The sequence below is a fragment of the Mirounga leonina genome, unplaced genomic scaffold, assembly GCF_011800145.1.
Source record: "Mirounga leonina isolate KUSES-001 unplaced genomic scaffold, KU_Mleo_1.0 Mir_418, whole genome shotgun sequence".
NCBI classification, from domain to species: Eukaryota; Metazoa; Chordata; class Mammalia; order Carnivora; family Phocidae; genus Mirounga; species Mirounga leonina.
Genome location: NW_023270739.1, coordinates 11,549,609 through 11,562,007, shown reverse-complemented (window position 1 = coordinate 11,562,007; position 12,399 = coordinate 11,549,609). Strand labels below are relative to the sequence as shown.

The 12,399-nt window shown below is 50.0% G+C and overlaps 1 protein-coding gene across 1 annotated transcript in view; it reads left to right on the top strand.

Moving 5' to 3' along the window:
* Nucleotides 1-12,399, top strand: part of BTBD11 (BTB domain containing 11) — a 303,076-nt gene that overhangs the window by 256,885 nt on the left and 33,792 nt on the right. The window contains exons 7-11 of the mRNA XM_034987647.1: nucleotides 1,494-1,595; nucleotides 3,525-3,618; nucleotides 3,735-3,870; nucleotides 4,584-4,804; nucleotides 6,272-6,450. Of these exons, the coding sequence (XP_034843538.1) occupies nucleotides 1,494-1,595; nucleotides 3,525-3,618; nucleotides 3,735-3,870; nucleotides 4,584-4,804; nucleotides 6,272-6,450 (732 nt within the window). The remainder of the gene's footprint in view (nucleotides 1-1,493; nucleotides 1,596-3,524; nucleotides 3,619-3,734; nucleotides 3,871-4,583; nucleotides 4,805-6,271; nucleotides 6,451-12,399) is intronic.

The following is a 12,399-nucleotide window of genomic DNA, read 5'->3' as shown; positions in this document are numbered from 1 at the left end:
TTCCTAGAGGCGGTGTGGTGTATAGTGGAAATCACACCCCCAAGGGCTTTAGAATTTGACACTCGGGCTCAAATTCGGGAACTGCTGAGTCTTCGCAACTTGCTTTTGTGCTTGGGCAGGTGGCTTAACCTTGTGGAGCCTCGGAGTCCCCATCCGCAACAGGGAGAGAATAATCACACCCATCTCAGAGAGTCGCTGGAAGAAATAAATACAAAGGGTACCTAGCATAAGTTTGTGATTCAATTAATATCGGTTTCCCCACATACACCACGAGGCTTGTAATAGGGGAATTCATGCTTTTTGACCATATTCTATCCTGTCTTTCTGGCAGCCAGCTATTGGCAGCCCCAGAGGCTGGGAAGGTTGGCATGCTGCAAGCCTAGCTCAGCAACCCTGTAAAACCTTGTTAGCTCAAAATCAGATGTTCTTGTAGTCTTAGTACTGTGCTTTTTTTTTTTTTACTTAGTGATTTTGATATTCATCTGAGGAAAACAGGCAGTAGACACAGTTTTGCATCCAGACCATTTTGGATATCACAAGTTTCAAGTACTGGGGACTTTCTTGCCTGTTATGAATCCCCCAGCACCGTGCAGATCCCTGCAAGGGCTCCTCATCTTTGGATCCTGGTGGGCTTCTCTGGTCCTCTCTAGCCCATCCCATGGCTCCCAGTTCAAGGCCTCCCTTCCCAACCCACCAGCAGGTGATTAGTGAACTCAGCTGCTCTGAATGAAACAGGCATCATGGCTAGATGGCCCCAGGAGTGTTCAGGAGAAAAGCCATGTGTGGGTGCCGGTCCTGCAGGACCCCAGCCTTCAGCTGCCCTGCTGCCTCTCTTTTGGCCTAGGGTGTGTTGAGGCCCCCATACTGAAAGACCCAGATCAGATTGCTCACTCACGGTGTGTCCAGGGAAGGGTTTGTGCCCAGGTTTCTAGCAGCTTGAGGGTCCTTGTCTCCTAGGAAGCCAACCAAAGAGTGAAATGAAGATAGGTAGGGTGAGCTGTGACCAGATGGGAATGTCACTCCATCAGATGGGTGGTGGTCTTCCCTGGCTTGAAAGCTTGAAGCAGACCTCCCCTTGCCTGAGGTTTGCTGCTGCTGAGAATCTCCCCTAAAGGTGTGGATGTCATGGTCTGGCATCTCACACTATCTGACATGCTGTGGCCCTCAGAAGCACCACCCTTCCTTAAGCAGAAAGAAGGGGCAGGCTGGCGAGCTGGCTCATGGTAGCTGCCATTACAGTTCCTCCAAGGCACCATAGAGGAAGTCAGAAATCATCAGTTTAACTCTTTTCGGGTGAGAAGCCAAAAGGAGTCCTTCCGATGCACGGAGGACTTACAGTCACCACCCCACTATCACCAACATTTCCCAAAGGCACTTCCAGAATGCCCTCCCGTACATCTCTAGCCCACGTGCCCAGCCACAGATAGGTCCGATTTGCTAGTCTAAATATTGTGAAAGGTCACATTTTGAAAATAACTTCAATTTGTTTATAGGTTGTCAGTACTCCTCATAAATATCCATCCGTCCACCCCGAGACCCGCCATTGGACGGCTCTGACTTTTGCTGTGTTGCATGGACATATTCCTGTAGTTCAGGTATTAATGGATTTCCCTATCCACGTCTGACCTTTAATTTTACCTCCTCCATTATGCAAATCTGTACTTCTCCCGGCATGCACATTCCCTAAGGGATTCATATTGGTTAACTGCAATGAAGTATAGCACATTCATATCATATAAACGCAAATATCATATGTAATGATCTATATGGCCTGGCTTTAACCAATATGAAATTATCACAGACCCACACGCAGCTTCACACACACAAGTGGCAAACGGATGAAGTTGTTCCTGGTTGCTCGGGGGTGGGGCCTGAGCTGTGATGTTGTGGATTTGTTCATTTTGCTTGTCCTAACATGAACATAAGACTTGGCTGGTGTGAGACCTTAGAACCTCCCCTTAGGTGTGACCCTGGTGTTTGTGTAGAGTCTAGTGGTTTCTAACTACTGGAAAGAAGCATCCCCAAGTCGCCAAAGGAGCGGTTCTAAAAGACACTTGCTGGGATCCTACTTATTGAGAATCTGGTCCCAGAGGTCTAGAGTAGGGCCTTTGCATGTGTCTTCTGAAACAGCTCCCCAGGTATGGAGAGGTGTCCTCTTCCGAGGTCCTTTGCTTGGACTTTTTCTGGTTGTTGTACAGTTGTTGTTCAAGAACGAGCCATCCAGTACATTCTAGATCTTAAACTCAGTCTTCAGTGCATCCAAAAAAAAAAAGAAATCAGCATCCGGGTCCATTACCCCACCTGGCCTCCTAGTGCTAAGCTTTGGGTACATCAGGAACACTTGCTTTTATGTGGTCCAAGCCTCTTAGACGTCTGCGGAGCAGGAAAGAATGTTACAGGGACCACTGGGCAATGTTGGAGATCCACAGGAATCTTGGGTTGTTTCCTAGGTCATGGGACTCCTTCAGACAGATCCAAAGTCATGTTCCAGGGGGCAGAGTGTGTGATGTGTCACGCTGAGAGCTGACTTCTGCCTATAGAATGCTCTGTAGAATGTCATGCCCAGTTCACTCCTGGTAGAGGGATATAGTAAAGAAGGGATCGGGGGGCAGCCTAGTGGATACAAATGCCATCCCTTAAAGTGCAGTGGCCTCCCCAAGCCTTTAAATCAAGAATAGGAGTGGCAGGCAGCCAAGCAAAGCCAAATGAGAGTCAGGCCACCTCTCCCCTGCAGGTATACGAAGCATGGAATGCCGTCAGCAGCCCTCTCCCAGCTATGCCCTCAGGGAGCCCTGGATAGGTAGGAAAGAAGGCAGATTTCTCCCCCACCCATGTTCCGTTAGCGGTGCTGAGAGCACAGTCACTGTGAGCGAGACCCAGCATGGACAGCCTCCATCTTTAAGAAGCCCAGATATCTTCGGGAATGCACAGAACAGAGTAAACTCCTCAAAGCTCACTCTGCCACTTAATTGATTGATCTCACTGGCCAGGAAACTTGCTGAACTATCCTCAGAACTACCCAGAGTGTTCTAGAAGGGATTTGTGCCCTGGTTGGCCCAGGTGGTCCCCAGAGTCCTCCAGAACTCAAGATCCTGTGGTTCTAAGAGACCGCTCTAATGCTCTCCGAGGCTTTGTGTACCCAACCCCCAAAAGGGAGTCTCCCAGCACTCCGGTGCCACGAGCGTCATCTAAGCTACATGTCAATCACCTGGCGATCCTGCTGAAATGCAAACTCTCATTCAGTTGGTCCGAGGTGGTGCCTGAGAGCCAGCATTTCCAACAAGCTCCCAGGCGATGCCGATCCTGCTTTCCGCAGACCACGCTTGGATAGTCCGAGCTTCTAGGAGATTCAAGAGGCTGTCATTCACCCTCCGGCGAACACCTGCCCTCACCCTGTGCACATGGCCACTGACCCAGAGGGAGGGCAGGAACATTGGCATCACACTGACTTCTGCCAGCTTTTCCTCATGTGTCCTCACAGCGCATGTCCTTTAAATGTCTCCGTGGCCGCTCTTCCTCCACAGCTGCTCCTGGACGCCGGGGCCAAGGTGGAAGGCTCCGTGGAGCATGGTGAGGAGAACTACTCAGAAACACCCCTCCAGCTGGCCGCCGCCGTAGGTAAGAGCCGCCGAGCCTCGTCCCCGCCGAGGGTCTCCACCACCTTGGCCCTCAATGTGTCTGTGACTCTATCTTTGCTTGATTCGCTGATAAAACCCCCTTCTCTGGGCTTGCAGGAAATTTTGAGCTGGTTAGTTTGCTGTTGGAGCGTGGCGCGGATCCCCTGATAGGAACCATGTACAGGAATGGAATTTCTACCACCCCCCAGGGTGATATGAACTCTTTCAGCCAGGCTGCAGCCCACGGACACAGGTAGGCTAGGATGGGCCAAAGCCACAAGGTCCCAAGCGGTGCTTGTTAAAAATGCAGATTCCCAGGCCTACCCCAGACCCACTACATCTCTGGATGTGGGGCCCAGAGGCAGGCCAGACCCCAGGCCTGGCCAGAGTGGCCTTAACTGCCAGCTTCCTGCTCAGAGCCAACCACGCAGCGCACATCCACTCAGACTGCCTTGTTTTGTCCTTTCCCGATCAGCTTTCACCTCACAGAGACTCCACTCTGCCTGTGTTGGTCAGAACCCATCACCTCAGCTGCCAGGAAGGGAGAAGAATCCATTTTAAAAATAAGAAAACCCCTCACGCTTGGGTACTACTTGTCTACATTTCCTTCGGGGTTTACCCCATCCTATCTTCTTCCACATACCCCAAGTAAAGCAAATTCACTGTGGGACCCCATGCAGGCTGATGGTTAAAAGGGCACAGTTCTAGAACCTTCCGGATACTTGAGGAAAGCACTTAGCTCCCCGACTGCCCTCAAGGAAACATAGCCAGTCATGCCCCACCGTCTCCTCCATCCTTAAAACATAAGCACCCGTGGTCGGGCCTCTGAAACCACCGCCCTCCAGCGTCATTCCTGTCATTCCATTGTCTCACATGAGTGGTGTCCCCACGCCCCACACCCCGTCCCTGCCCCGGCAAAGCCCTTCCATCTCTGAGTGTCTTCCTCTCTGGGTTTGTGATTGACAGGAATGTGTTCCGCAAACTGCTCGCTCAGCCAGAGAAGGAGAAGAGTGATATCCTGTCCCTGGAGGAGATTCTGGCCGAGGGGACTGAGCTGGCGGAGACAGCCCCGCCTCCCCTGTGTGCCAGCCGCAACAGCAAGGCCAAGCTGAGAGCCCTGAGGGAGGCCATGTATCACAGCGCTGAGCATGGCTACGTGGATGTCACAATTGATATCAGGAGCATAGGTCAGTCTGGGCACCCTCCACGCAGGGCACAGCACCCCGCCCAGCCCTAGGTCACTCACATGCACACGCGCACACACACCACGGGGCCAGGGAGCTTCTCATTTGCTGGCTGGAGCACTTCTCAGCTAAAACGCCCACACGATCCCCAAAGGCCCATCCATCCTCAGGTCATTTTCTCATGATTCCCAGACTCTGGACCCTGAGAATTTAGGCGTTGGAATCACCTGGGAGCTTGTCCGAATACAGATTGCCAGGCCCTACACCCAGAGGCTCTGCTGTCGAGGGTCTGGATGGATAAAGGCCGGAAATCTTTATGTTTAACAATCATCCCAGGTGGTTCCCAGTGGTTGGTGAATCACTGCCGTAGAGCACCCAGATCCATGAAGCAGTGGCCAGACAACCAGCTAGGATGAGAGCATCACTTCCTCACCGGGCTCACCCACTGAGCTTCAGGGCGCAAAGCCACTCTCGGGAAAAGCTAGGTAGGGGTGGCTCTTCCTTGAGTGAGCTAGCTCGGATCCATCTCCTCCGTGTGTCCAGGGAGCGGGCCATCCCAGCCTTCCCAGTCTGGGGGCAGGGGCCCCGCACAGGAATAGTAGAACCTAGCGTGGGCCTTCCACTGACCTGGTGTGGCAAGTCGAGGTGAGCGGAGGGCCTGAGGAGAGGCCCCCCTGCCGCTGTTCTGGATGTGGGCCTCTCTCTCAGAGTGACTGTTTAGTATGTGGGACATTTATGCCATTGCCCCAAGAGCTTATTTAGCAGGATGATGAAGCTCCGGACTCTGAATGGCCTGTTCCTTATGAACAGTAGTGAGAAGCGCTCTTCCTCTGTGCCTATGAGCTGCTGGAGAGGTTTCTGTTACAGGAGGAAGGCCTGATGAAGCGCCCACAGATGGAAAAGTTGTTTAGCACAGGGGAGCAACAGGGGTATCCTCCCAGGTCTTCTCTGACATCCCATGTCCGTCCTGGATGGAGCGGTAGATGGTCAAGTCCACCCATAGGTTTCACCAGCTCTGAGCTCTCTCATCTGGGCATGATGTGCTGTCTCATCCCGGGCAAGACCCTTCCCCCCCTGAGCTTCCATCCCCCCAGAAGGCAGCAGGGGTGGAGGTGAACGGAGTCAGGACGCAGAAGTATGGAGTAGGCATAAGCATCGTGTGACAATTCCATGTGCTACCTGACGGTTATATCTGGTAAAATGCAGCTCCTAGTAATGTGAACGGCGTGCACAGATGGACACCCATAGCTAAGGGAACTGAATTATGATCTTCAGTTTCAACATCTGCAAGTCTTCAGGGAAAAAAAGCAACACCGGCGCTATTCATCCCAAGTCAGGCTCTTGTCTTGGTCTCGTCATTTGGTGCTGTCCTGGGGAAAGGCCAGCTTCCAGATAAAAACACGCCTTCTGTTGTGGTTGTTTTCTGTCTTGTCCTCTCCTCCCCTCCATGCCCTCCCCTCCCCCTCCCAGGGGTCCCGTGGACACTGCACACGTGGCTAGAGTCTTTGCGGATCGCCTTCCAGCAACACCGCAGGCCTCTCATCCAGTGCCTGTTGAAGGAGTTCAAGACCATTCAGGAGGAAGAGTACACAGAGGAGCTCATTACCCAAGGCCTGCCCCTGATGTTTGAGATCTTGAAAGCAAGCAAGGTAGGAGAAGTTTGACGCTGTTGGGGTCGGTCGGCGGCAGGGAACAAGAACGACCTCGCCAGCCCCTTAGCCTGGTCCCGCCCTTTGGGGAGGACCGTGTGCCCAGCTGGCTAAAGCTGCTTGTGTTGTCATTTGTGGGCCACTGTTTGTTTGTTTGTTTGAAGATTTTATTTATTTGACAGAGAAAGATAGCAAGAGCAGGAACACAAGCAGGGGTGTGGGAGAGGGAAAAGCAGGCTCCCCACCGAGCAGGGAGCCCGACGTGGGGCTCGAACCCAGGACCCCGGGATCATGACCTGAGCCGAGGGCAGACGCTTAACGACTGAGCCACCCAGGTGCCCCTGTGCGCCACTGTTTTGCTGAGCACCTGCTATGTTCCAAAGCCCTTGGGCACATGGGACAAAGTAGAGAGATACCTTCTAATCCAGGGAATTTACACGAAAGCTGGGGCAATCATGCCAACGCATGTGCCCCAAGGCCATCTGAGGTTTATGAAACAGCGTTCAGTTGGGTGGCATGGGCTCTGAGAGGTGTGAGTCGGTCAGGGAAGGTGTCATGGAGGTGCGGAGACATGAGCAGGCCTGGATGGACAGATAGGAATTCAGCGGGCAGAGGGAAATGGTACAGACCCTGCCGAGGATCCTGCAAAGCCAGGCCCTGGAGAAAGCTTTTCGGGTACAGAGGATCAGATGAGGGTCACCCCTTCCTCACGGGCCTCCTAATTCCCACAATAGGGAAATGCTGCAACCCCATTAAAACATCAGTCCAGCCCTTGGGCCATTATGAGATCAATTCTTAAAAATTTCTTTGGGGTCACTTGTTCGGCGCTACCATAGAGATGTCTGGTCCCAGCCAGTGGGCCATGCGGCATTATTGTGCGTGTTGCTAGAGAACTTTGAGGATGGACAGTGGTGGTGTGCCCATCCCCCAGCCATCCACTGGGGTGGAGAGCCAAGGGCAGGGGGAGACAGTGACCAGTGCCCCACCCCCGTGGCCACGCAAGCACCAGGGGTGGCAAGTCTGTCTGAGAGGCTGGGAGGAGTCTGTGCATCAAGTTCCACATAACCTGAGGGCTTCTCAGTGGCCCCCAAGGGCCTGTATGGCACAGTGGTTCAGAGCACAGACTCTGGAGCCAAACTGCGGGGATTCAAGCCTCGCTGTGCCACCTCCTAACCTTATGACCTCAGTCAAGTTACTTCACTTCCATCTGCCTCAGTTTCCCTACCTGAAAATGGGGACAGTAATTATATTAAACCTCTTAAGTTGGTTGTGAAGATAACATGGGTCAGCGCCCTTCAAACTGTCCCTGTAAATTAGTGAGTGCTTTATAAGTGACTCCGTCATAAAGATGGCCTCATCAGAGGACGTGACGCTTCCACTATTTCCCAAAGGGTGTTCTGTAAAAACCATCCCATTGCAGGGCACGTACCAAGCAGCCACGAACACTGACCTGAGAACAGGCCGAACGTCAGCTCTTTCTGCAGGCTAACATTGGATTACTCCAGTTTCTCTCCTGCAGAGCCTCGAATACCCTAATTCACAAAGGCAATCAGGGGTTTCCCAAACTCATTTGACCTTGGAACCCTTTTATAATGAACTGTCTCAAGACACAAATGAGGATATTTTTAAGCTAAAATATATATTTTATATTTACTATATGCCGGGCACTCTTCTAAGTGTATTATAAGGATTAACTCAATCCTCACGAACAACGTTTGAAGGAGGTAATGTTCTTATCCACATTTAACAGATGGGTAAACCGAGGCACAGAGCAGGTGATCACTTGCCCAAGATCACACAGTTAGTAAGTGGCAGAGCTAGGCTGGAACCCAGGCAGCCTGGCTCTAGCACCAGCCTCTTACCCCTTCGCTCCAGAACAGACTTTCTAGAACTCTGGGGTTCCCTCTAAGACAGTGGAGCCTCTGAAGTCTCAGGGGGAATGGGCCTCTGAACCAGAAGGGCAGTGTGGGTTCCCCTTGCCAGGCTGGGCCCATGGGCTGTCCAAAGAGTGAAGAGGGGAGAAGAGAGCTGCCCTCTCTGGATGTGGCAGTGTCGGTCAAACAACAAAGCAGCAACAACACGGCCCGTCCGCTGTCTGAGCCTCGGGGCACCTGGCCTGGGGTCCAGAACAACTCTCGTGAGATATTCTCGTCAGCAGCCTAGCCTTAGTCCAGAGTCTCAGGGCCCCCTGCGGGCTGGATTTGCACCTGATGGAAGCCCCACCAGGACCCAAAATGGGAGCGGGGGTGCCAGCCCTTGTGTAATAAGCCACAGCAATTCCACAGAGAGCAAAACCTGATGGAAGCATTTCAAAACCAAACTCTCCCTGCCCCTCACTCTTCACCCCTCCAACTCCGAATGAATGAATAGAATGAATGAATGAATGAATGAATGAATGAATGGAGTGGTACTTTCACCTGCAATTACCTAAGAAACCACTTTAGTGAAAAACATTCCTAAATCTGTTCCCAGAGTTAGCGGTTCTAACTTGTTTTTGGTTTCTTGGTTTTTGTTTGTTCCTTTTTTAGGGTATAGTAGGAATTCCAGAAATTACTGAGGCATCCTGTGTATTAAGTAAGCCTAATCCATAGGTTTTTAAAGTAAACTTTATTTTGGAGTTTTGGAGTATGACATACATACAGAAAAGTGCCCAGATCATAACTATAGAGTTTTCACGAGGTAAATATACCTGTGTGATCAGCACCTAGGCCAAGAAAGAGAACATTACTAGCACCCCAGCAGGCCCCTTATGCCCCACTCAGCTACTACCCCTTAAAGGGCAGCCAGTGGCTGGGGGGGGTTGGGAAGAAGGGAGGAGCCTTTGCCAGGAGATGTGGACTAGAGCCTGCTCCCCATCAGCCATACCGATCTTCAAGGGTGGAGGGAGCCAGGGATGAGGCAGGAGCAGCTCCTTGTCATGAGCGGACAGTCTGGGAAAGATGGTCCACTCAAGAGTTGGGTTTGCTCTTATAGGGGCTCAGGGGCAACCCCTACTGGTGAAGTGTGGTATTACACATCATGTATATTGCCAGTAGGAGGAAAGACGAGGTGATCAATTTCCCGTGGCTACATTGTGAAGCCAAGCATTCCCCAAGCACCAGTGATATCCCTATGGTCAAAAGAAGACTGGAGAGAGATGGGGGCAGAGAAATCCAAAGAGTTGAGAAAGCTCTACAAAGCTTGCCCTCCCATCCATCCTGTTGGAGTGATGGTCAATGGCCACACGTCACAGAACTGCCTGGCGTTGTTCCTTCTCCTTCCATTAAACGGGTCCCGTTCAGATCGCATCTGCCGTTCTGTGTGGACAGGGATCTGGTTTTATCACATGGATAAGAAATAGTGGATAAGGAGATAGAAATTCTGGAAATAAATTCACTTTATGGTCAACTCACAGGAATACAGCTGTCCTATAAATGAAGCATATGCCTTCCCATCCTTGACTTGTGCTCATTCATACATTACTTGATATCTGGTTGCAGATGTGGGTTTTTGTTTTTTGGCTCCCTCTTCTAAATTTAACTACAAAAGAATTCAGCGTCGGGCGCCTGGGTGGCTCAGTTGGTTAAGCGACTGCCTTCGGCTCAGGTCATGATCCTGGAGTCCCGGGATCGAGTCCCGCATCGGGCTCCCTGCTCAGCAGGGAGTCTGCCTCTCCCTCTGACCCTCCCCCCTCTCATGTGCTCTCTCACTCTCATTCTCTCTCTGTCAAATAAATAAATAAAAATCTTAAAAAAAAAAAAAAGAATTCAGCGTCTCTAGATCTTCCAGGAACAGAACAGTGTAGCCATTTCTTAATATACACCTGTTTAAAGAAAGTTCCTGGTCCGTTTCTCCCACACGTAATTCCCCAGAGCGCTGATTCATTCCACAGTCACCAGGTCTCACTACGCTGTAGTGGTGATGGGACCGACACATTCTTTCTCCTCCTGGAGCTTACTATGTCCAGGGGAGGGGCAGACACACTGTAAGCCAGGAATGGATCAGCAAAAGAGAGTGAGAGCTTGATACATGCTATGAAAAAAAAATTAGACAATGATATAGTGTCTGGGGGTGGGGCAGGCAAGGCGTAATCTAGACAAGATGTAAGGAAGGTCTCACTGAGAAGGTAGCAACCACCCAAGTGAGGAAAAGCTCCAGCCATGCAGGGGTCTGGGGCAAAAGCATTCCAAGTGGGGAGTGTGGGAGCTGAGGCTCTTAATGGAAATGTGCTTGGTGTGTTGAGGTGACAGGAAGAAGAGCAAGGTGACTGAGGCGGTGGGACAAAGGAAGAAGTATCAGAGATAAAAATCAGATTGCATGGAGTCATTCTCCGTGGTGAAAAGTGTGGGTGTCCCTCCACGTGCAGTGAATAGAACACCACTGGAGGTTTTAGACAGAGACAAGACCTGATCTGTGGGGGGTTTTTCTTGTGATTTGTACACTGTTTTATTTTTTCTCAATTCTTAATTGAAACATCTTAGTTTTTTAAACTTTTGATTCTGAGATCATCATAGATTCACATGCAGTTGTAAGAAAAACTGTACACTACTATGTAGCCTTTACTCAGTTTCCCCTATTGGCAGTATCTTACTAGACTATGGTAAAATATCACAACCACCATATTGATGTGATAAAGTCAACGTGCAGAAAATTTCCATCACCCACAGGATTCCCTCATGTTGCACTCTCCTAGCCAAACCCATTTCCCTTCTGCCGCCACCCCACTCTTACCCCCTGGTAACCACTAATCTGTTCTCCATTTCTCTAATTTTATTTCAAGAATGTAATTTCAGGGGCTCCTGGGTGACGCAGTCAGTTAAGCATCCGACTCTTGGTTTTGGCTCAGGTCGTAATCTCAGTGTCGTGAGATCGAGCCCCACATCTGGCTCCACACCCAGCAGGGAGTCTGCTTGAGATTCTCTCTCCCTCTCCCTGTGCTCCCCCTGGTCATGCACTCTCTCTCTCTCTCTCTCTCTTAAATAAATAAATAAATAAATAAATAAATAAATAAATAAATAAATAAATAAATAATTTTTTTTTAAAAATAGAATGTAATTTCAGTGGGATCATATGGTATATGACTTTTTAGAATTGGATTTTCTCACTCAACATAATTCTCTGAAGATTTATCAGGTTGTTGGATGTATTCATAGTTTGTTTCTTTTCATTGCTGAGCAATACTCCATAGCACGGACCTACCATGGTTTGTATACCCACCTACCCACTGAAGGGCAGCTGAATTGTTTCCAGCTTCAAGCTATTACAAATACAGCTGTTCTAAACATTCATGCACAGGTTTTTGTATGAATGTATGTCTTCATTTCTCTGGGATAAATGCCCAGGAGTGCAGTCGCTGGGTTGTATGGTAATTGTGTGATTTGTTTTTATTTTTATTTTTTTAAAGATTTTATTTATTTATTTGGCAGAGAGAGAGAGAGCAGGAACACAAGAAGGGGGAGTGGGAGAGCGAGAAGCAGGCTTCCCGCTGAGCAGGGAGCCCGATGCGGGGCTCGATCCCAGGACCCTGGGATCATGACCTGAGCCGAAGGCAGACGCTTAACCGACTGAGCCACCCAGGCGCCCCTTGTGTGATTTGTTTTTAAAGAAAGTGCTCAACTGTTTAGAGAGCGGCTGTACCATTTGACATTCCCACCAGCAAAGTAGGAGTGATCCAGTTTCTCCACATCCTCACAGTTTGGTATTATTGCCCTTTTTTTATTTTAGCCGTTCTGTTAGATATGGAAGTGACATCTCGTGGTTTTAATTTTCATTTCCCTAGACGGCTAATGGTGTTGAACATATTTTCATGTGCTTACTTGCCATCTGTACAATCCTCTTCAGTGAAATGTCCCTTTGTGTCTTTGCCTGTGTTCTAATTAAGTTGTTTGCTTTTTAGCTGTTGATGTTGATTCGAATCTTTTGTCAGACATGTGGTCTGCAAGTATTTTCTCCCATTCGGTAGCTTTTCTT